At 44.3% G+C, this 23,252-nt stretch overlaps 1 protein-coding gene across 1 annotated transcript in view; it reads right to left on the reverse strand.

Annotated features, from left to right (window-relative positions):
* SLC2A12 (solute carrier family 2 (facilitated glucose transporter), member 12) overlaps positions 1 to 23,252 on the reverse strand; it is a 55,528-nt gene that overhangs the window by 464 nt on the left and 31,812 nt on the right. The window contains exons 3-5 of the mRNA XM_009880204.1: positions 21,523 to 22,954; positions 3,840 to 3,962; positions 1,553 to 1,685 (exon numbers count right to left, since the gene is read on the reverse strand). Of these exons, the coding sequence (XP_009878506.1) occupies positions 1,553 to 1,685; positions 3,840 to 3,962; positions 21,523 to 22,954 (1,688 nt within the window). The remainder of the gene's footprint in view (positions 1 to 1,552; positions 1,686 to 3,839; positions 3,963 to 21,522; positions 22,955 to 23,252) is intronic.

Genomic DNA, 23,252 nt, shown 5'->3' on the forward strand with positions numbered 1-23,252 from the left:
CCCCTGCTCCGGCTCCCCGTGGGTTTGGGTGTCTCTTAGAGGAGGGAGGAGCGGGTTGGCCGGGGGGAGGCGGCGCAGACCGGACCCAGAAACGCCAATTTCTCGGTCCCGACAGCAGTGACCGCTGCGAGGGAGAGCCCGGGGGCTCCGGCAGCGCGATTAGCTCCGGGCTCTCGGCGCTGGGATAATTGCTCTTTCCTAAGCCATAAACGAATTTCTTCAGGCCCGGCTGAGTTGCAGCGTACCTTTTTTTTTTTTTTCTTTTAAATAAAAAAATAAAAAAATCTCTGGTAGTCTGAAAACCCCCAAATACAGGATGACCCATCACACCAGGGTGTTCACGCATTGATTACGTCCACCGTCAAAAAGTACATGTCTTATTTTCAGTTTGGATATTTCTGCCTGTGCCTTCAAGCCTCTTTTCTCTGAGTGTCTCTTGTCTTGCGGACAGGCAGCAGCTCGTCGGCAGAGAGAGAGTGAAGGAGTCTGCCTTGCCCCATGGAGCCTGAGTGTGGGGATGAGCACGAGGATGCTGCCTCACCTGGAGAAGCATGCCACCGGCCCAGCAAAAGTTTTTGTCTGCTGAATTGTTTCCCCTATCCTTTCTTTATCCTTTTATTCATTATGCTGATAAGTTCTGAGATGAGACCAAAAAAGCAAGTGGCTGCCATCCAGCAGCTCTTTGAACAGATCAGGAGATGCTGCATTTTAAAAACCAGGGCTGCTTAGTTTTTTCTCTATTTTTTTATGGCCAAAACCAACTAAAAAGAACGGGGCAGTCACAAACTGATAGTAAAGTTTGCCAGTTAATGTATGGTCAATGACACCTGCATTTGGAAATTGTAAGTAAACAGCGCATGTGTCAGCAGACTGTTTAATTCTGTTCTCCAAATTGATGTGCTACTTTTGTTGGGCATATGTAATTCAAAGGGCCACTCTACTTCTGAGGGATGAGAAAAGACAGAGTCAAAAGACACAAAACCAGTCAGAATAGGTCATATTAAAGGAGCAGGCACGTAGCGTTCACATGACCAACACTCGCTCCCTCTCATCGCTCTTCTACCCTTTTTACGTGGTGAGGTGGGGACACAAAATACACTGGAAGAACCTTTTTGGGGGTATGAGCCACAGGACTCGGTAAAGGCACAAAAAAATGCCATTCAGGAGAGTTCTGAAAGCTCATATGGTGTCTTAAAGTATTTGAGATAGGGCCTCTCTCTCCGTCCCTTTTCCTGCATGGAAGCCGAGACACAAATGTGAGAAGATAGTTGTCCTCCTCTCTGGGAACACCACTCAGCAAAAGTGCTGGGGAGCCAAGGCCTGGCTGCAGGCACTCCTCACAGGGGTGCTGGAAACCACCATCCCTTTAGAGCCAGTCCTTCAGCACCAACAAAATGTTTGCTTGGCCACTGAGATCAACACGTACAAGCTAAAGCCTTGAGAGAATCTGATTTTTCCAGAAAAAAAAATACCACCCTGCATGTTTCCTTTTCTTGAGCATGTGGCATTGAAGGGCTTTGTCCCTCTGGCACCTGGGGGATGCAGTACTTACTGTTTAGCCAGTTCCATGGATATTTGTTCCAAAGAACATCCTTTCGTCTCTGGTATAAACACAATAACAAAAGCCAGGGATGCTAGGCTCATTATTGTGTAAATGAAGCACACCCAGGACAAGCCAATGAGCTCTACAAAGGAAGAAAACATGTCTTTTTAGATTTTCAAATATTTTCATTTTTTTCTGTTGCTGTATTTTTATAGCCCCTAGCGCACAGGAGAAGTTAGAAAGAAGCTAGGCTGTTACTCTTGGCTCACTTGTTTGTGCCTGGCTATAATTTGAAAAAGAAGAGTGCTTTTGCTTTTTCTAATAGTCCTTATGAAAGAAAACTGAAGAACCCATATTGACCCATTTAGCATAAACCTATTGATTTATTTTGTTTGTGGTCACTCTGGATGAAAACAATGAGTAGCCATTGTTACTGGTTTGTGCAAAAGCACTGGGGGTCACCAGCGCCTTGAATTTCCATCCGTGTTTTGATGCACGTTCTTTCATGGAGCAAACCCAAGCATTTCTCAACACTGTTGCATTGGTCTCCAGCTAATTCTCCCCGTCTGTCAGTTCGCAGCGTTTCCACTGCAAGTCACGGGTCCTGTGCCAGAAAGGGACCCAAGAGTGGACTCCTAATGGGGCGAGCCAAGAACTAGTGTTTTTTGGAGCCTACAGACCAGGGGCAGGTGGGTCGTCAGGCTGAGGGATGCACTCTGCACACACAAAGCACGCACAAACCCAACAGGCTGCCGCAGCCCCCTTAGCACTTTTCCCTGCTAAAACTAAGCCAGACAGTTGAGATGGTTTTCAGTTGGGTCATGAGCTAAAAATTATAGCTGAAGTTGCCAATCCAGCTGGTATCTTCTGCATCAGATACCTAAGTGTAGGTACTGCTGGCTGCCGTGACCCACCCCTGCAAGTTCATTTGAAGAGAGAATCTCCAGTTCTGCCTTTCTGCCATAGACTAGGAACAGGAACACAGATTTGCTGTAGTTACACTTTCACAAATCCAGATTAGACCCAGCTAAGCCAATAGAGTTACTGCGGCTTTACATTCATTGAAACTGAGACCAGAATAAGGGCTGTGTGCGCATTAACAAGGAATGCTGCATGATAGAAGAAGACCTTTAGCTGAAACAGTTGATGCTGAAGACCTGAGGTCTGCACTGTCTGTTTTGGGGGGACATTTCCTTAGGAGTAGCTCTAGTCTGGTCCAAAGAAGGAGCGAGTGTCGACAGCTGTAGTGCATTCACTGTGCATTTTCTGATTTGGTTTTGTCCAAAAGCTTCTGCGGTTCAGAAGTGCAGTTCTGTGGTGCAAACACAGTGGGGGCAACTAGATGATTTGCTTCTGAAGAGGAGCTTTGATCTAACTAAAGTGCTAGTGAGGACAAAATGGCTTTGACCTGGCGCATTTTCCCTAGTTTTAAGCAAGATAGTACTCAGGGGTTTTTCTGTGTCTCTTTTTTTTTCTTTTTCTTTTTTTTTTTAAGAAAAGAAAACACCAATGTGAAACCCATTTTAGTCACAGGTCACACTCATTTTCACATCTGTCTCAAAATGCATCTAACAGCATGAAAAGCACCTCAACTTTTTGTGGGTTGATTGCTTGCCTCTGGTGGAGAGTAATGTAGGGTTAAAGGAAACCTGGAATTTCTGTTTCCTTATATATTTTGATTTTCACCACATATTTTCCTCAGAATAAGACAAAAAAATAAAATTTGCAAATCTTCTTATGAAATAAAATTAGAAAAAAATATTTGCCAATCAACGAATTTCAACATCAGCATTTAACCTTTTCCCTTGTTTATCATCACGTTGTAAGTTACTATATTGTAGTCTCTTGCATAAAAACATGAAACATTTTAACCTTAAAAAGACACCTTTTTCTAAAGGAAATTTTCTGGAAGTCAGGACATTCCTGCAAAAAGGAATGATTTCAATGGGATGGTCTTTAAAAATGTTTGATCTGAAAAGCTGCATTCTAATCTAGAGCAGAACTTCCATTGACTTCAGAAGATGCAGGACTAAATCCTAAATATTATGTGTTTTCAACCTGCACAGCCTATGGAGCTGATGTGCAAGGTGCTCTGAGAGGCAGCACTGTGCAGCTGTAATTACTAGCACAAACTTAGGAAGACGTAGTCGAAATGGTGAAGTTACACTAGCAAACAGTGCCTAAACAGAGATCTGAATTTGGCTCCTGGCGCATCATGGCTGCAATTCTAGCAGTGCTGTTTATTAATTTTGCCAACTAGGACAGTGTCGACTTGAAGGACATGGAGAAATCTTACCAGTTACAGTCAAAAATGTCGAGGAGATGAGGAGATTTATACCCCAGTTCATGCTAGATGTCAAAGCCATGGCCCGTCCTCTGATCCCACCGGGGAAAATTTCGCTCAGGACGAGCCAGGACACTGAAATAGAAGAATAAAAAAAAAAGATGTTGTTTTCAAAAGGATGGCTTTCCTTGCTGTAAATTTAGGTAGCCCACGAATTCAGGTGAGGCCACCTGAAAGAATAAGGTGATTTTCAAGGATGTTAGGCTTGGGTGAGCCCAAGCCTCAGAGGACCATCCACGCTCCGCAAGCAACGTGTGCGGCAGTCACCATCACCACAAGGGCATCATCGCTGCCAGGCGCCACGCGAGCAAGCGAGCAGCACACGGAACCAGGGAAACGTGTAAGGCCTCGGGGAAGGGAGCTCTGACTGCACATCTGTGTATGAAAGGGAGCTCTGACTAAATAACTCCCAAGTGACCTAATGCTAATGGAAGTGGGGCAGCAAACCAAAGTAATCTTCAGCCTTGGAGCGGCACTGTGTGTTTATGCCACCTTATAAATCAACCTGCCACACCGAAGCAGGTTTGCTATTCCAGCTCTCCGCTCCATACAAATGAGATTGCTAAGGTACAAATGAAGAGAGACCACCTGATTTTTGGCTCCTTCATATCACACCATGCCACAGCTGATCTAAATGCTGGTGTTGCTAGCCCACAAAAACAAATTCAGGCATGAAGAACTGGCAGTGTAACCACCTTGATAGCAAGAGAAAAAAAACCCCAAAACTAGAAAAGACACCACATTTCTGCTTCACTCCTAGTTACTAGAAAACGAAAACCAACCAAATAAAAAAACCCTCCACCCTCCTTTTGCTCATAGGCAAGATGCATTAGCAAGAGGTTGCTGCACAGAAGGATTGTAGGTTAGCAGATGACCGGCACAAGAACAGAGTTACACGTGGATGAACTGTGTCTTCAGACCCTTCGACGTGGCCATTACAAATTCCTCCTCTGTGATATTGTTTCTGCAAAATAACAGATGGGAGTTTTCTCAGGACACTTACACTGGGCAGTCTTAAAGTTACATTTTAAAAATACACTCCTGTATGTGCAAGTGTGTGTCATCCTGCAATATCCCTTCGGATGCTTGTGGGATTCCTGTGCGACAGTACTGGCAAAGGTAGAAAAAAACGTGCTGTGGAAGGACAGTAGAAAGGATCAACTGAAAGGGGGGAAAAAAACCCCTGAGCCTTGAGTCAACAGAGTATATTCAAGCAAACTCTGGATTTCTTTGTACCACAGATTTGAATTCAACAATGTTTTCTGGAGCTGGCCATGTCTTGGTTGGGGCTTTTTATTGGTTTGTTGGGTTTTTTTTAAGGAAAAATGTAAAGAGCTTAAGTCCCACAGTGGGACTCTCCTGGCAAAGCGGTGATTTTATTCCAGAGAATCAGGATGGCACTGCATAAGGGCCTAACACAGTTACACATAGTCAAGTGGCACAGGGTCATACCACAGCCACTGCCACAGCAACTGTAGAGAGGCTTTTCTCTTTTTGCTGACTTGAATCACAGCAAAGTTTAATACACTTGCTGCTCACAAGACAAATGTTGCTCTAAAGTAATGCCCTGGGCATGTTCTGGGGGGTTTCTACACATGAGGGGGAAGCAAATAAGAAGAGAAGTGGCATCTCAAGCAGGTGTTTTTCCCTGTCAGGCCAGCTAGCCCTGCGCCCCAGCAAAACCAGGCGCTGCCAACACATGGGGATCTCATCACTGTGTTTTGCCCCTCCCCGGCACCAAGGCTGTTGACATACATATCGTTAGTCACAGCCAATACAACATGTCACAACAGGGATTGCCAGCCGAAATGCAGAGCAGCAAGTAAGCAAGATGCAAAGGAGCCCTTCTCAGCAGTGTGTGCACGGACCCTGGAGTTTGTCTCCATGGGATGCCCTGGCAGCCAGCAGCCGAGCTCAGCTGGAAAAATGATGGTACACCAAGACTGGCAAAGGAGGTCTGCATAGTCACGTTAGACAGGATTAAAATAAAGCTTGAAAGAATTCAAACCCGCTTTCGGCTGGGCATAAACCAACCTTCAGGAATGAGCTTGTTCTGTGGGTACTTTGGTCTGTATTTGCTTCTTCAAGAATCTTCTTGCGGCCAAGCAACTTGCAGTGGCTGCTGTGAGAGGCACTGAGCAAGGAGGATGAAGTCCCATGGGCTGCCATGGCGGCCCCACCGGCCTGGGCCAGCCCTGAGCTAGATGAGCTTCAGCAGCGTTACAGGCACCGAGGGATGGCTCATGCCACAGCTGAAACGTGTGGCACTGCGGCAGCTCCACTGCCGTGCATTTTTCCAAGGACAGACTGGCCCTTTCAGGCTGACTGCAGTCTGTCTGGTGGTTTGAAACGTATTGTTTTCCTGTTAAGAAACCCAAATACTCGAACATCTGCATCAGCCACGCTAGTGCTTAGCTACTCTTATTTCAACCAGCTATTTAGTTCAGACAGATCCCACCCACAAACCAGATCCATTCTTCGTGTCTGCTAATGGTAGCTACTTCCTCTGGCATGGCCCCGACCTCTGCTTAGCTGGTGAGGAGTGGATAGGCTTATTCCCCGCGGAGAAAGATCCTTCGTCGAAATCTGAGACTTACTACATTTTGTTTATTCCTTTCCCCAAGCTGAGGAAGTGATAACGATCGATTCTTTGCTTTTAGCACCTCTCTGGGATTGTTTTTGCTCTCTGTACCTGTGCCAAAAAGCAGCAGCTGCTGTAGGTGCAGCGGGGATGTGGCTTTCTCTTGGGGAGCCATTAACTAGGTCTGGGCCCCCATTCATAATGACTGCTGCTACCTTGCACGCTGTGTGCACGCAGCGCTGATGAAATTTAACCTGCGCATTCCCAAAGTCAGCTATATGCTCTGCCTTCACCAGCATAAACAGTGGCATTTTACAGGGGAAATCAGCCTATGCTTGAAAAGAGGGTCCAAACCTCCCCTCCTCCCTGCCCCCCAAAAAATTCCTTATCAACACATTCGAAGTAATACATAGGGAGAAAACCAGCCACCGGTACCCACACCAGCATGCCACCACTGCTCAGGGCAGAAGCGCTGGAGCCTCTGTGGGCAGTCCATGGACATCATCAGCTCCCCCAAGGAAGAGGTCGTGGATGCAAACAGACTTGGCAATGATTAGGAAGGGAATACTGAATGTGCCACCAAGCGTGCCTGTTGTGCCTCTGTGTTTGTCACGTTGCATGCAGATTTGGTCAACTCAGAACCAGTTGAGCCATGGACAAAGGTACGTAATGGGCTCTGCAAAGAGCAATTAAACAGATGAGGACTCTTCAGCTTAGATGATGTACAGTGGAAGGCAACAGTTGAAGTGGAGAACAGAGGAACAGAGAAGAGGCTTTTATTATATTTTTTAAGACACAAACCAAAAGAATCCAAGTGAAATGACCAGGGACAGAAGTTAGACGAGGCCGGAGGATGTGCTTTTTCAGACAGTGAATATTTCAACTATGGAACTCACTTTCACAAGATACTTTGGATGTGAAAGGTATTAGTGGGTTAAAATGATTAAATGCTGGGTGTTAAAACAATACTTCTCTGTATGTGTGGAAAAAGATCCATCAAAAACTATTATTCACAGTAGTAAAAATAAATCCCCAACATTTTTCTTCACGTTTCCTAACCTACAGATAGGCAGAAGGACAGACTGTGCATGCTGTATGGGCCTTTTCTTATGTATTTTCCCTCAGCATCTGCTACTGGCTATTGTTGGAGGCAGGGTAAAAGACTGATTGAGTGGCCCTTTTGTTTGAGCCAACATGGCCATCTTAATGAGCTTTATATTTGGGCAAAGAGATGTCTCAAACCCTCGTTGATTTCTTCCTTACTTCCTTACTCTACAGCTATGCAGTAAATAAAAAATAATTTAGAAAAAACCTAACAGACTTACATCAGAGAAGCAGAAACGTCTGAGAACATTGGAGAAATACTGTGAGCTTGAGGGTACTCAACATTCAAGTGAGGTACATGAATGAAAAATGTCCTTGTTTTGACCTTATTCCTGCCAGGAGGCAGAAGCAAATTGGAAGCTGCTCAGCAGCTCTCATTAATGAAATATTAGATTCCCTTGGTATTCCTTTGCTGCTTAGCATTTTTTCCTTTCCTATACCTGTATTGTGTGAGATCAAGTTCTTTATGGTGAGATTTAGAAAGCGGCCGTTGCAATACTTGAAAGAATTCAAGTTTCTGAGGTATAAACTCTGGAAAGAGATTAAGTGGACTTACAGCTTAGGCAGGAAGTAGGCAGAAGTATGTAAGACTTTGAAAGGGAGGACTGGGTTGTTAGCAACACGAGGTCCAAGGGAAGATAAGGAAGGGATTATCCCACCAGTAATGCAGGCAGACCATCGAAGAACGTGTAATGAATGATCAATGTTGGAGAAGGATGCAAGCAAGCCACTGCGAAGCTGCCATGAGAAGGAAGTCAGGGACATGGCTGGTGACTGGCTTTGCCAAGACCAGTTTTTTTTTTACCAGGCTTATGAAACCCTGCAGGTTTTTCATTTCCCTGGTTTCTGGCTCTGTTGGGTATTAATACAAGTAGCCAGATGGCCAACTACATCTCACAAAAGGCCAGCTCCAGCGCTGGTTCCCCTTGATTTCAAAGGGCGCATTGCAGGAGGTGGCACAAGCCTTCACGGTGTGCTTGGTGATGAGGTGTGTACCCATGAGGGTGCACAGAACTGGGGCAGAGCTGAGATTTGGGACTGGAGGAACCTGCTGCTGTGACGCACCAGCAGCGCCCTGGCACTGTGCCCAGCACCCACGCAAGGCAACCCCTGCAAAGGCTTTCGCAGCAGCTCCGGTGAAGGAGATTTTCGGGGCTGGCAAAAGCGAGGGATGCTTAGGCTGGAAAGAAGACAGGGCGAGAGGGAGTTTGTCCTTTTCCAAATCAGGTAAAAGAGATATGATGCAAGAGAAGTGGATTGAAACTCAGCCCGTGGTTTTGTGCAAGGGGCCAAAGCAGACGATCGTGACCGGTGTTAAAAATCAATGGCTCTGCTTAATGAGAGCCATTTGTCTTTCTGGCTCTGCCCCGTAATATGAGACTGAATTGGCTGCTCAAAATTAATAACGGGCAGACATGGAGCAAATGAGCAGCTATATTGCTTTGGAGAGCATGTAAGCTGCCAGCAGAGTGCCAGCCTGCCAAGGGTCAAGTCAAACCTGGTGTGTGCACATTAAAAGGAGCGGAATTGCTCTATTGCTGAGAGAGAGGGGAGTCAGGTGAAGCCTCAGCTAATCTCATGCCTCTGGCTGCATCCTGATCTCTGCGGGCAAAGGCAATATGTACTTTATTCTATGGCTTCCGAGCAGCTTTATGTCTACTGCTTGCAGCATACCTGGTACCATTGATGATCCAAAAGGAGCTGACGTGGTGTGGCAAACCTTAAATTCTTTTTCTTTTCTTCTGGTACACTACATTTCTGTTTCTAATGGTTAGTCCCTTAGGCCGACTCCTTGAAGTAACATGTGTTAGGACAAGTGGGATTTGATCCTTTTTTCTCTGAGGCTGTATCAGAGTACATAAAAATTGTTGTCCAGTGTTCGTACTATTTGTGTCGCTATCACATCACTAGACAGGCTGAACACTCACATGTGCTTTTTTAAGGAACCTTGCAGCGGACCATGGAAATCACCCTTCACTTGCACCTCCTCCAGTTTACGTTAGAGCAGCAGGAGGGGTGTGGGGGAAGAGACCGTGAGACCGACGCATTACCACCTTCCCCTGTTTTCTGGGCCACTTGAGAAGGAGGATAGTGAATAGGAGGATAGAGCCTGCATTTTAACACTTTGGGTTTTTTTACTATTGGAATTTTCATCATCATGAGCTTGAAAAAAATGTAATGCCTGGTATAAGTTTTCCTGTTTCATGCAAGCTGTTCAATATATTCTTAAATCTGTTTTAGTGATCTTCAGTTACTGTCCATTTTCAGCCTGAAAGAATAGTCACAAACAAGAACTTTCTTATAGACAGTGATTCCCATCTGAAGGATTACTGGGCAAGAAGTGATAGATGTATAAGGATCTAGGAACGGTAAAATTGTCTTAGTTAATGTGATTTGTGGCCCATCTTGCTCAATAACAGTACTGAGCAGCAAATACATCTGTAGGATGCATCATAGCTTAACTGTAGGTAGGCATGGATAGTCAGTACCTCTTTTCAGGTCCCCTAATAGAAGTTGATTTGAACTGATGTACAAGATGACAATTTTGTTTGCAACTGGATTTCACAGCCACTGTCTCTCTCTCCTCTTTTGTTATATAGACACTTATATTGTCCCGTCAAAACAGAACAACGTGCAGGGCAAGCAGAAAGAAAAAAAGGGAGAGAAAAAGAAAAAAATGAAAACAAGCATTCAAGAGAGAATGTACTTATTATAATATATCAAGTACCATCATCCACAAAAAGGGCCTTTTAATTAAAACTTGAAATGTGTATTCCTGTTTGTAGGTGTTTATTTGTTCAGAATATTGAATCCAGGATAATCCTCTGAGGCATTTGCAGAGGAATGACTGCAGAAGCCAGAGGCTGTAATTCACGAGGAAGTTGTGCGTGAATTAGTTCAGATTATCACATATTTCACTTCTAAAAAGTATGGAGAGGAGAAACTACCCAGCTGGGTAGAGTAAATGAACCTGTTTTTCCAGTATCCAAGGGCCAATGTTGGTCCTTGGGAGGGTGCACAACAGAAAAGAGCTGTTAGGACACAGCAGTTAGGAGCAATTTAAGCCTTTGCTCTCGCAAAACAGAGATTTGTGTGTATACTTTAGAAAACTTCCAGTGGAAAGGATAAGCAACCTTTTACAGCAGTGACTTATTTGGTGAGAGGCCTGCAATGATCCATTTTTTTAAGTCCCTTACTAGCCACTGCTGCTCATTCTTTGCTTCAGTTGGTGCTGGAGGGAGGCAGCAAGGAGGAAGGTGTGAAGGCTCTGGGTCCACCCACCACAAAGTGACTTTCAGTTCTCCTTCATTGCTAACAGTTTTCTGACTTAGGGTTGATCAAAGGCAACAGAAGCTGGGTGCCCTCCTGTGTCCCCTTTCCCTGGCTTTCCTCCCAGAGCTCAATATGACTCAGAAACTCAGATGCCATGGGGAGAAACAGCCTCCTCACTTCATGCATGCACTGACTTACCATCCGGCCATCATCTCTGCAGTTTGGCTGCCAGTCTACCCTTTCCTCAGCAGTGCTGGTAAATTATGCGATTGCACATTTTTACCTTTCTGGCATAATTATTTTCTCGTGATTTATAATACATGTTTTAGTTTGATAATCTCTATGAGTGAAATAAAACACTGTCTTGGCACTTGGAGTCCTACTGACAGTTCTAGTTTTTACACAAAGCTGGCCCAAGATCAGCTTGCTTCTGGAAAATTCTTCCCAGCCCTCTCTCCCAAAGGAAACTGGATTTTATGAAGCTTGTCATATGCCCTAAAAACTTTTTCACAGATTTCAGTGTCACAATGATCTTCTCTCCCAGAACACAGTCAAGGAAACGAATGTAAAATCTTTCATTGTCTTTGATATGATTATCAAAGGCCACTATTATTTACTGAATGCTTAAATGCAACACTTGACCTACAAAGTAAGAAGGGCAAATTTGGCTAATGATAGGCAGCCCTGATTATAATGTGAAAGCTTGTACGAGATGTTATGCTAGACATACTGGACAGTGCATCACTTTACAGAAGATAATATCCCTGTGGAACAAAAGAGGATTGTTAGGCCCAATTATTAGTTAGAATCACAGCAATATTCATTCTCGAGATTTTTTTATAAAGTGAGTCTGGAGGCAAAATGCTTAATTTTGGCCAGTGGATGCTCACTAACCTGAGTTGAGCTTTAAAACTATCCCCAATTTTATGCACAGGAGCCATTCCCCTTGAGCAGTGCCTTTGTGTCAATAGGTTTATTAACATACAACTGTTAGTAAAGAGATATTTATATAATCCAGAGAACCAGAATATTGACTCAAATTGCTGTTCAAGTGGAGCATAGTATGCCAAAACACAGGTAGTCCCCTGCCTTTTCTAGGTAGTTCTTGGAGGGCCAAACTTTGTGCTCAGCAAAAGCAGATTGAGCCACCGTCATTGCAGAGACACAGGAATATTGGCTGGGGCATGGTGTTCTCACTCCTTCTTTTCACAGTACCAAGGGCTCTGTCTTTCAGAAGGGAAAGCCCTTGGCCTGATCTGCCAAGACTTTCCCTCATTCACATACTTAAAAGTAAAGCTACAAACAGGAACACAGATGTCAGTGAAAAAGACGTCCCCGATTTCAGGTGTGCACCTCAGAATATAGTTTAAGTTCAGTCTCAGGGTTGAACAAGGCTATTCTGCTCTTTGCAAAATGGAATCCTAAAATAATTAAGAAGCTCCCACTGACATTGCCATGTCTCATTACAGCAAAAGCATTTATTTCCTTATTCTGACCTTTTTCACACCTAAAAAAGCCTCCCAAACTTGTCATTTCTATCAAGTTAGATAAGATTAAGCTATTTGGCTGGTATTTTAGAGAATACATCCTGCAATTTGAAATCCTGTAATTCAGCATCCAACTATCCGAAAATATCTTAAAATTTGCTTGCACTTCACTACTCCCAATCAGCCTGTGAAAAGGCAAATGGATTCCTGGGTTAGCTGGTGGGTTAACAAGGGGCTTCAGATAAACCTTGTCTGGGGCAAGGGAATAGTGAGAAGCGGGCAATTCACAGTCCTTGCTTTATTTTTCATTTTGGCATGCTTTGTCTTTCTACTGCAGCTTGGCGGTACAGACACAGAGCTGAAATAAAGGCCACATGAGGCACTATTTCAATAGCACAGGAATAATGAACTAGATAAATACTAGGAGTGTCATATTCAAACCACATGGATGCATGCATTAAAAGATGATTCAGTACAAATGAACAGTGCTAGGAAACTTGTCATAAAAGAAAGAATCCAAGATCATTTTTTAATTAACTAAAATTAGACTTTCTGTGCTGATCCTCAGCAAAACATGCACTTTTCCAAGGTTTATTATCCTGGTTCAGTTCCAACAAAGCATTTAAGCACTTGCTTATTTTTGATCACTTGATTTAATCCCCACCACTATCTTCTTTTCCAGACTAAACCGCAAAACAACATAAAATTGATGCTTCTCATTTCTGTGAAATTGAAGGCCAGGCCACAGCGGCTCTGCAAAATGTAGAAGCTCAAAAATAAAACATTGCAAACAAACGTCATGCAAGGCAACGTTGAGCATGAATGCCTGTTAACATCAAATTCATGGGCACTATAAATTAACACAATAACCACATGTTTTGTAAAAGCCTGAAATATTGCTCTAATGTCAGACATTGATGTGAATTCTAGACACCCCTATCTTTTACCGGTGTTTTCCAAGCTAGTGCAAGGCCACACAGCTTACAATATTTCAAAACACAGGAACAACCAGCTAAATCCATGGAGGGTCAGAACTTCCACACTGACAGTTCTCTTTCCAACAATATTTTCCAGTTCCTGGTAGGGCATTTGGTCGCCAAGATTAAGTCCCAGAGTATTTTGGGGAAGAGAAAAAGCAGTCCTGTGCAATCTGGATCATGAGGGTGGCAAGAGATATGACCTCTGTGATCGAGTCCCTGAGCTGTTCAGTGTCATATGTGAAACCAGCTGTTCTGGATTTTGTTACAGATGCATTTAGTGACTGAGGTGAAAGACACAGAAAAGGTTCTGCGTTTAACCCTGCTAATGAATCATGCTTTAACTCAGGTAGCTAGTTAATCTAAGAATCACAGGACCAAAGTCAAGGGGAGTAAATTTGTCTCCAGTGTAATTCTCTGGGCTTTAGAGGAATGTTCCAGCTCTGGGTTTTGGCTTGCTTAATCCAATAAAATACATAAAGAAAGACCACCACAGGCCACATAAGATTGCATAAGAAGGACAGTGATGGCTTGAAAGAGAGATTTATTTCCTTCCTCACCTCCATGGATTTCACTTCTCTTGTGAACCCTTGAGCTTTCTTCCATCCTCCTTGATCCTTCTTGCCTGATCCTTCTTTTGTCTTCCCCACTGTTCCCAGCATGGGCTTAAAACTGCATTTAAATGACTTTCACAACTCACAATAAGATGTAGACAAAACAACTGGGTTTTTACATGAGAATGGAATGGAATGGAATGGAATGGAATGGAATAGAATAGAATAGAATAGAATAGAATAGAATAGAATAGAATAGAATAGAATAGAATAGAATAGAATAGTTGGAAGGGACTTAGAACAATCATCTAGTCCAACTGCCTGACCACTTCAGGACTGACCAAAAGTTAAAGCATGTAATATGTGGAATGCTGTCACACAGTCTAATTTAGCTTCCTGATCACCCTAAACTCCCTCAATAGCCAATGAGGAAAGGAGAGCTGCACCAAAGGGGAGGTCGGAGAGCAGGAGTCTGAAAACCCCCTCTTAGGTGGAGAGAATATTTCCCTTTGTCAATTATCTGAGGAATCTGGCTCCCACGTCAGTTAAATTTCCAAACATGTTGAAGCATCTGTTCCATTTTACATATAAATTAGCTCAGGTTTAAAGCACCCATTCAAGCTGATATAAATTTAACTCTGATGTACTCAATATGGCAAATCTGACTACATCTAAACTAGAAACGGACATCTCTCATCCCAAACTTATCTTTCATCAGTAAAAGTTTGCTCCTAAGATTTGCCCTCACTGGATGCTTGTCTTCACTGACCTCCCTGCATGGGTTTCGCTCCTCACAGGGCAGATGACCCCACTCAAAGAGCTCCCACAGCAGCGAAATGGTGCACTGCAGCAGAGCTTGCTGGGAAGCATAGTCACTGCCTCTTCTTGGGGGAACCCAGGATGGGGGACGCAAAGCCGTGGTTCCAGGTCCCTCATGCAGGAGGAATTTCATCAGTGTGAAACTGGTAACCCAAGGGCCGCTTGGTGGCCTGCTGCTCTTCCCTGCGCTAGGATCATATGGGTGCTCAAACCTGGGGCTCAAGCATCCGGGTTAAAGCTGAATGGAAAGCAGAGACAAAAATGTCTTTAGCAACAGGTAACTCAGAAGGGAGGCCATTTCCCATCTGTGCCTTGGCTGTGAGATCAGCTTTCCTGATGAAGAAAGTGACTGTAGTGATGACAACCTCCTGGTTTGTTAATCTGTGTGGACATAGGTGGTGAGTTGTCTGTCCCTCTCTTGTTCCTGCCCCAACAGCTTTGAATGTGCTTGCTACCTTCAGCCAGGCAGTTGTATGTGTCTCTGCACCCGCACACAGAGAGGAGGGTGATCTTAGGGGTCCCCAAATGCAGCAGGAGCTTCAGTCCCAGGTGGCTCTAAGTCAGTGGCTGAGAGTCCATTGGGGAGACACTCTGGGAGGGGATCGCTGTGCCCAAAACTTCCCCTCATGTTGTAGGTCCTGTGCTTGCCCTCCCCTCGTACATGATCCTCAGACATGCATCCACTGCAGGTCTGGATTTCACAGCCCTGGGAACTGGTGAGGTGGTCCCACAGCCAGTTGGTCCCCTGGTTTGGGGGTAATGTGCTAACTTCAGAAGTTAAAAGTAAATACTGCTGTGAACCGAGTAATGAGCATGCAATTTTTTTCTACTTTTCCAATCAGAAATATTCAGCTGATGGCTGAGGTTAGCAGATGGCAACAGAGGGCATAGTATCGCAGTCTGAGAAGGCCTCCCATGGGTATTTAATTCCTCTGTTTCACAGGTTTTAATCAATACCAAAGTACTGCCAGTCCTACAAGCACCCACCCCACTCATCGAGCTGTGCTTCGATGGGACTTTGACAGCTATGTGGCAAAGCAGGGTTTGCAGTATGTTCTAAATCCCTCCTCTAAGACCTTGTTAGGCACTTATTTGTTGGCCACAAATATGTTGAAAATATTTTTTAGGTTTTATATCTACGTCAATGGGTATATGTGGTATTTTTTTGTGCCAAGCCCTGAAACCCAGAAGACATTTCTCCAGCTGCAGACGTTGATCTGCCTCGGGTGTGTTGTGGCCACAGCTGCGTGTGTGCCAAGTGGGTTCCGAGTGCTTGGGGCCTATGCATCGCTGCAGCTCTGAGAAGCCCCCTGGAAGAGGAGCCTGTGAGGGCCTCCAAGAGAAGAGCTCTGAGAGATTGGTCCTTGGCTTTGGAGAGCAGTACAAAGCTGGCAGCTGCTCTGGGACATGCAGTAATAGAACATCTTCAGTCCCAGGTTGGCAAAGACATAAATGCCTTCAGACTTTATACATCTAAATGGTTTTGAGAATGATTCACGTCATGAAACTGCACCTCAGTCCCACTTGTAGGTGCTTTTGTTGATTTGCATTGGCATGTTCAGCATGAACTGCTGTGACATCAGCAGAGCTGATGTGATTTGCACCAGCAGATTATTCCGAAGTTCATTGACCAACTGCCTAAACACCTGTGCAGTTATACAGAAGCATGTTTAAAGGACCGACAGAGGAGGAGGAGCTCTTTTGCACAAGGTACCTGCCCTGGTGCACCAATGCCATACATGCAGTCCAAATGCACACATTCCACATCCCCCTCTCAATAAAAGCGTTCCTCACTCCACAGCAAAAAATCCCTGTGATGTGCGTGGATCCCCTTGAACTGCACTCCCGCAATATGTGTAAAGAGGTACTGCTCAAGTCCTGTTTTGCTCATGTGCTTTTTATTTGCTAGAACAAATTCAGACAGGGAAAACAGATGTACCGTTGGGTCCAGACTGAGTCTATACTACTTGCTTCTCAGCCAAGGACTTGTTGGAGCCCCTCTGATTTTTGTTGGATAAAGAGAATTGCCTCCAGACCACACTGCATACCTGTATTAATGTATATGGTGCTACTGTCTCTCTTTTGTCTACTTATTGGTGAGATCACCCAGTGAGACCTCCTCATTCAGGGGATATACAGGAAAATATGGAGGGAAGTTGACCCTATTTAGTCTTTGATCCTAAATGGCACAAAAGGAGATGATCAGGGCAGAGAAGTAGATCTTTGGTAACGGGTGCCATCTGCCACCTGAATCTGAATTTCTGTTCGTCAGGTCCATGAGGAAAGCAGCAGGGCTCTGGGCGCCCACTCTGTTTCAGAAAGGCTAGAGCTGCCCTACAGTTATTAAACAAGAGAACTGGCACATGCTCCATCCAACCCCGAGTCTCACATTTACAGCCTTATTTTCAAAAATAAGTCTTATACCCCAGCAGTTTGGCTTTCCTGGTTCCTGCATGTCAACACATTGTAGCATACAACAGTAATGAGTGAAGGAGGTGACATCTCTTTATAAGAGAGGACCGCTCTTTTTTGCCCTTCAAGGGGTTTGAACAGAGAATCTGGCAAATGGGATGCTCTGCAACTATTTCAGTTAACTCTGTGTCATTTAGTAAGTGGTCATGCGGGGTTGTGGCCCTGACTAGAATTTCTCTATGTGTCCTTTGTGTTAAATTAATTTCCAGGGTCACAATGAGCTTTTAGCTTGGGTGACGAATTGGTGATCTACCTCCACACTGCACTCATTAGCCAGCACTCACTGCTCCCCGTGCAAGGCACAGCAGTGTTTCTGCGAGGCTCAGATTTCTCCTGTCCCCCTCCTCCACATACAGCAGGGTCAAATGCCTCTCCTTGCAAACATGCACTGAAAACAATGAAGAGCCCCTCTCACGCTCTTCGCCCTTCATGTGGCAGCCAGAGAGAGGTTTCTCTTGGGCTCTGTAACCATCTTTCCCTGGTGAGAACAGTTGATCCTCATTTGACCTTTATATACAGACAAAGGTAACTTAAGACAAAGATGGGTGTCAAGTAAGTCCCCTTAGCTAATAACTGCCTTGAAAGGCCTCCACAAACACCCCTGGAGAGACGGCATGTGCTGTTCTGTGATGTGATGCAACACTGATTCATTGCACCTACAAAACGTCCTCATAATTGTGTGAAATTGAGTGTGAACAAGCAGTTGAATCGCAATTCATCAAACATAATTAATCCAAAACAGAGCAGCAGAAATACTCCTTTTATCTTGCCTAAGGGTTCATGGTATAAATACAGAGCACCCCAGAATCAAAAAAGTGACTAAGCAGATGCATGATAGTCTGTGAATCCTTTTATAATGCAAAAATGGCTTTTAGCTCTTACTGTCTATTTTTGAGTGCTCATCACTGTGCTGCCTGGGTGCTTTGATAAATGGCAATAAATATATTTAGCATATGTTTAGTTCATTAAAAAATCCATCTACTTCATGTAATTTGGAGACAAAAGAGAAATCATGGAAAAATACAACATTTACAAATGTCTGCTATGCAAATCTGGACTGTAACTAGCTCTTTGACCAAATTCCGAAAAAGGAAGGAAAAAAAAGGAAAAAAAAAGGAAAGGACAAAGTAATTAAAAAAAAAAGATGATAGAGCTCAGGTTGCATGATCTGCCCTATGAAGAGTGTGACATTTTCCTAATGGTGCTACACAGACTCTCCTTTGTCCCCACAGAACGTAATGAGTTCCAGAAATGCCCTTGGGAGGTGGAGGGAAAAGAGCAAGATCCTCTCTGCTTTTTGTCCAAAAGAGACTGATTTGATCTGTACAAACAGAGACATCCCCCGCACCGCCTTCACCTTAGCCAGCAGGAAGGGCAGAACATGGTACAGAGCATGAGATTTTTGCATCGAAAATATAGCGGTGCGGAGGTTACGGTGCTTCTGTCCCCAGGTGCCCGGGCATCGCCTGGCCACAGCAGCCAGAGAGTGCAGCCTCGATGCCTCCCTCCTGTTGCAGAGGAAACAATGGGTGACGGTCTGCTCCAGATCACCGACCAGATTTAGAGATGAATAACATAAACATGTTAAAACTGTTTACTTTATATAAGCAGAGGGGCTTGGTTTTTTTTTTCTTTACTCTAAGAAAGGCTCACTGAGGATAAGAAAGCCAGCCTGTTAAAATACACTCAAGGATTTGGACTCTGAGCAGCAGATGTTGAAGGCTGCATATGAAAGACAAATCATAACCTCACATCCCAGCCCAAATTTTTTAACCACAATAGATCCTTTGCAGATTCCAATGATCTCTTGATTCTCTGACCCTTGTATTTTCTATACATTGTCAATTTTATCTGAACATTGCATTTTTGAAGGTATGGAAGTGTCTTCAAAGTACTTAACCGCATTTTGAAATACTTGTGTTTCAATATAGGTATTCAATAACTGGACCTGGCCTTCATTTGCTACAGAAGCACATCTGTCAGTTTAAATTGCCTCACCATGGCTTTATCAGACATGATTTCAATATGCTGGAGCCAAGACGGTGCCTGTTCCTTCCCATGTTTTTTGCTGTTTGAGAGTATTTGTGCTCTTAGTCAAGAAAGAGGTCAGAAAACAAGCACGGGCCTCAAAGACTTCTCAGATTAGCCTGGCAAACACACCTCGGTTTCTGTAGCCCTCAAGGAAGTAGACATCGTTATCATTAACGTCACATCAGGCCAACTCAAATGGAACCAGGAACCCATTTACAGCCAGGTCAACAGGAAAGCAGCTTTCAACAGGAGGCCAAGCCTGAACACGCGCCCCTGCCTTGAGGATCATTCAATGTGGGTTTGAAACACCCAAGTAAAAGCTGAAGTAACATTTTCTTTTCAGGGCTGCACCCCTGGTTTTAATGCTGTGTCACTGAAAGCAGAATCCAGCCCCAAGGTGGTCTGCAAGGGAGGGAATAATGCTGCAATAACACAGTCAAGCTCGCTGCCCTGGCAAAGAATGCTTATCTCACGCTGGTCTCCCAGTGAGTAATGTTTAAAATAAATAAATACTGCAGGGGAGTTGCTGTTAGTGCAATTGTTGAGTCGTATTCTTGTGGCAAGCTTTTTATCATAATAGTGCAGCAGGAGTACAGAGTGTTTGCAAGGCAAGTTTGAGCCAGGGCACAAAAGCACATAAAATCTGTTAATAAATAACGGACTCTGTGCATATGGGTTTTGCAGTGTGGCTTAAAAAATCAACCCCTTCAAAGTACAATAATATGCAAGTGGTATTAAAACAAAACAAAACAAAACAAAATGGAGATATTTAGGTGCTGGTCCCTGGGAAGGGCAGATGTTCTCTGGAGAGAGTGGGAACTGTGCAAGCGTGATGGCAGCTGCAGCAGTACCTCGGTTGTACAGCGACGCGTCTTGGTGTTCTTCCACTTGTGCTGTTCAGCACAGGCAGTGGCGATGATACTACAGTTTGCCCATGAACTATGATACCTTGAATGTCTTTCCTATATCTGAAGACTATGATATAGTCAGAGGGCCAGATCCTCAGCAGGAGTCAGGCATGTTGACATTTCATGGATTTGATGGTGTTAAACCATACAGCGGTCCAGAGCTTATCACAGAATCACAGAATCTTCAGAGTTGGAAGGGACCTCTAGAGATCATCTAGTCCAACTCCCCTGCTACAGCAGGATTGCCCAGAGCACATTACTCAGGACTGCATCCAGGTGGGTTTTGAGACTCTCCAGAGAAGGAGATTCCACAATCTCCCTGGGCAGCCTGTTCCAGTGCTCTGTCACCCTAACCGTAAAGAAGTTTTTCCATGTATTTGAATGGAACTTCCTATGTTCCAACTTGTGCCCGTTGCCCCTCATCCTGTCACTGGGAACCACTGAAAAGAGTCTGGTTCCATCCTTCTTCAGCCCACCCTTTAGATACTTGTATGCCATAAGGTCTCCCCTCAGCCTTCTCTTCTCCAGGCTAAAGAGTCCCAGCTCTCTCAGCCTTTCCTCATAAGGGAGATGCTCCAATCCCTGAATCATCTTAGAGGGGGAGAATGACCTCCCTCGACCTACTGGTCACACTCTTCCCTATGCAGCCCAGGATTCCATTGGCCTTTTTGGTGACAAGGGCATATTCCTGGCTCATGGATAATTTACTGTCTACCAGGACCCCCAAATCCTTCTCCTCAGAGCTACTTCCCAGCAGGTCCCTAACCTATACTGGTGCCTAGCATTCTTCCTCCCCAGGTGCAGGACCTTGCACTTGCTTTTGTTGAACCTTATTAGGTTCCTCTCTGCCCAGCTCACCAGCCTGTCCAGGTCCCGCTGGATGGCAGCGCGGCCCTCTGGAGAGTCAGCCACCCCTCCCAGTTTGGTATCATCAGCGAACTTGCTGAGGATACACTCTGTCCCCTCATCCAGGTCATTAATGAATATATTGAACAAAATTGGACCGAATATTGGCCCCTGGGGGAATTTATAATTTATAATTATCTTGGGTTTATGAGTTAGCAGCAGCAAATGTCTACATCTTAAACTTTCCAATGTAAGGACACAATAGACTAGGAAGAGGAAAGATAGCCAGGGGCCCCATAATTTTGCTGTACACATCTCACTCACAGCAGTTCTTAACTTCACTGAAGAGGAGCAGTTAATTTCACTGAATTGAAGGGAGATTAGGCCATTGATCTTAATGGGCGTGACTTCTTCCTAAAAAGTACACCCCAGTCCACCAGGATGGCGTACCAGTGCGTATTAGCAGAAAACACTGCTTTGCCCAACTTGGGAACTGCCTGCTGCCAAGCCGGGCATGTCAACCTAGCATTTAATCCATTTGTAAGTAAACCATTACAAAGAGTTAGAAAAATGAAACACTTACTTGGTCCAAGACCTATGGAAAATGCAGCAACATAAACAAGCAGGCTGGCCAGTGAGAGCCATTTCAGGACAACAGGAACCTCCTCACTTTCCATGTGAGACCCTGTCATGCTTTTGCCTCCTGCCAGGGCAGTCCTGTTCAGTTCTCCTGTCCTGGCAACATCTGGGCTTCTCTGTGCATCAAATGACAATCTTTCTGGTGAAGCCATGCTAGCAAAGAGGTCCTTGAGACTCCCATTGGTGACACCAGTGAGGTTTCCTGGTCTCTGGAGAAAGAAATCCTCTGGAGACTGGCTTCTACAGACATTGGTTATATTCACATGTATGTTACGGTTCACTAGGCCCATAGTGACCAACGATACTGCCATAACAGAAGACCCAATACACAGAAAAGTTTTACTTCCAACTTGATCCACAAAAGCTGTGGCTGGGACTGTGCTGACCACTTTAACCACTCCAACTCCAGTGGAAGCCAAGCTGGCAGCTTCGTTGCTCTGGAACCCAACTGACTTCAAAACAGTGGATGCGTAAAATAAAATGTTGGGTTGCCCAGTTGTTTGCACAAAAAACACTAGAGTGAGTCCTACCAACATTCGGGCTCTCATGTTGTTCTTTGAACGAAACAGGTCCAAGAAACTATACTGGTGTTCATCCTTCAGGGAAGACTTGATCACAGTAAGTTCTTCAGTAGCATCTGATGTTTCCCGTAGCCTCTCTAGTACTTTTCTTGCAGCTTCATCATTATTTCTCATTACAAGAAACCGAGGACTTGGAGGAAGGAAATACATGGCAACAGCCTGCAAAGCACCTAATGGAATCACAAGGCCAAACATGTACTTCCAGCCATGAGATACGCTGGCAAATGCATAATTTGAAATATAGGCAAAGAGAATGCCTATCACAATCATGAGTTCATTTAATGATACGAGGAGACCTCTTCTGTGCTGTGGGGCGATCTCAGCAATATACACACACGTTGCAATTGATGATAATGATATGGAAATACCTATGGCAATCCGTCCCACAATAAGCATCCCATACGATTCATAGGGCAGTAAAATCAGACTCCCCAACACAAGTAACGAAGATGCAATGATAATAGCAAGTCTCCTTCCAAATCGGTCTATCAGGAATCCACCAGTAAGGGATGCAAATAAGGCCCCAAAAAGCAGGGAACTTACAACGATTTCCTGCTCTTTGCAAGAGAGTGCTAATATGCTGCTCATCTGAAGAAGAGCTCCAGAGATAAGGCCCAACTCATAACCCATAAGAAGTCCACTTACAGCAGCAACAGCGGAAGATAGAAAAGTAAATGTTCCACAGCCTGAAATAAGAGAAAAAACACAAAAACTTGAAAGTGTCACTTCTGCAACATTCTGACAACTAATAATAACTTTATTTGATATACACCAGTCCAAAATATCTTTTTGTAACTTTTAGGCAAAGCAGTTAAGTGCATACAAACCCAGCAGCAGTGGTGACATAGAAGACTATTTTTAAAAAGAAAAAAAAAAAAATTAAAATATTTTTAATTCATATAAAACCCTCTTTAATTTTAATGCTTTTGGGTTCCTTATCTTCCTGATCAGAAGTCAATAAGGTTTTCATCAGTCCCTAAATAATCAAACCCTCTGCCTCAGAATATCATTGCAAAAGGCAACACTGACAATGCAACCTTTTGGTAAGAAAGCAATTTGTGCCTTGAGATCATAGAATCATCATAGAATCATA

The sequence above is a fragment of the Charadrius vociferus genome, unplaced genomic scaffold, assembly GCF_000708025.1.
Source record: "Charadrius vociferus isolate BGI_N301 unplaced genomic scaffold, ASM70802v2 scaffold82, whole genome shotgun sequence".
NCBI lineage: Eukaryota > Metazoa > Chordata > Aves > Charadriiformes > Charadriidae > Charadrius > Charadrius vociferus.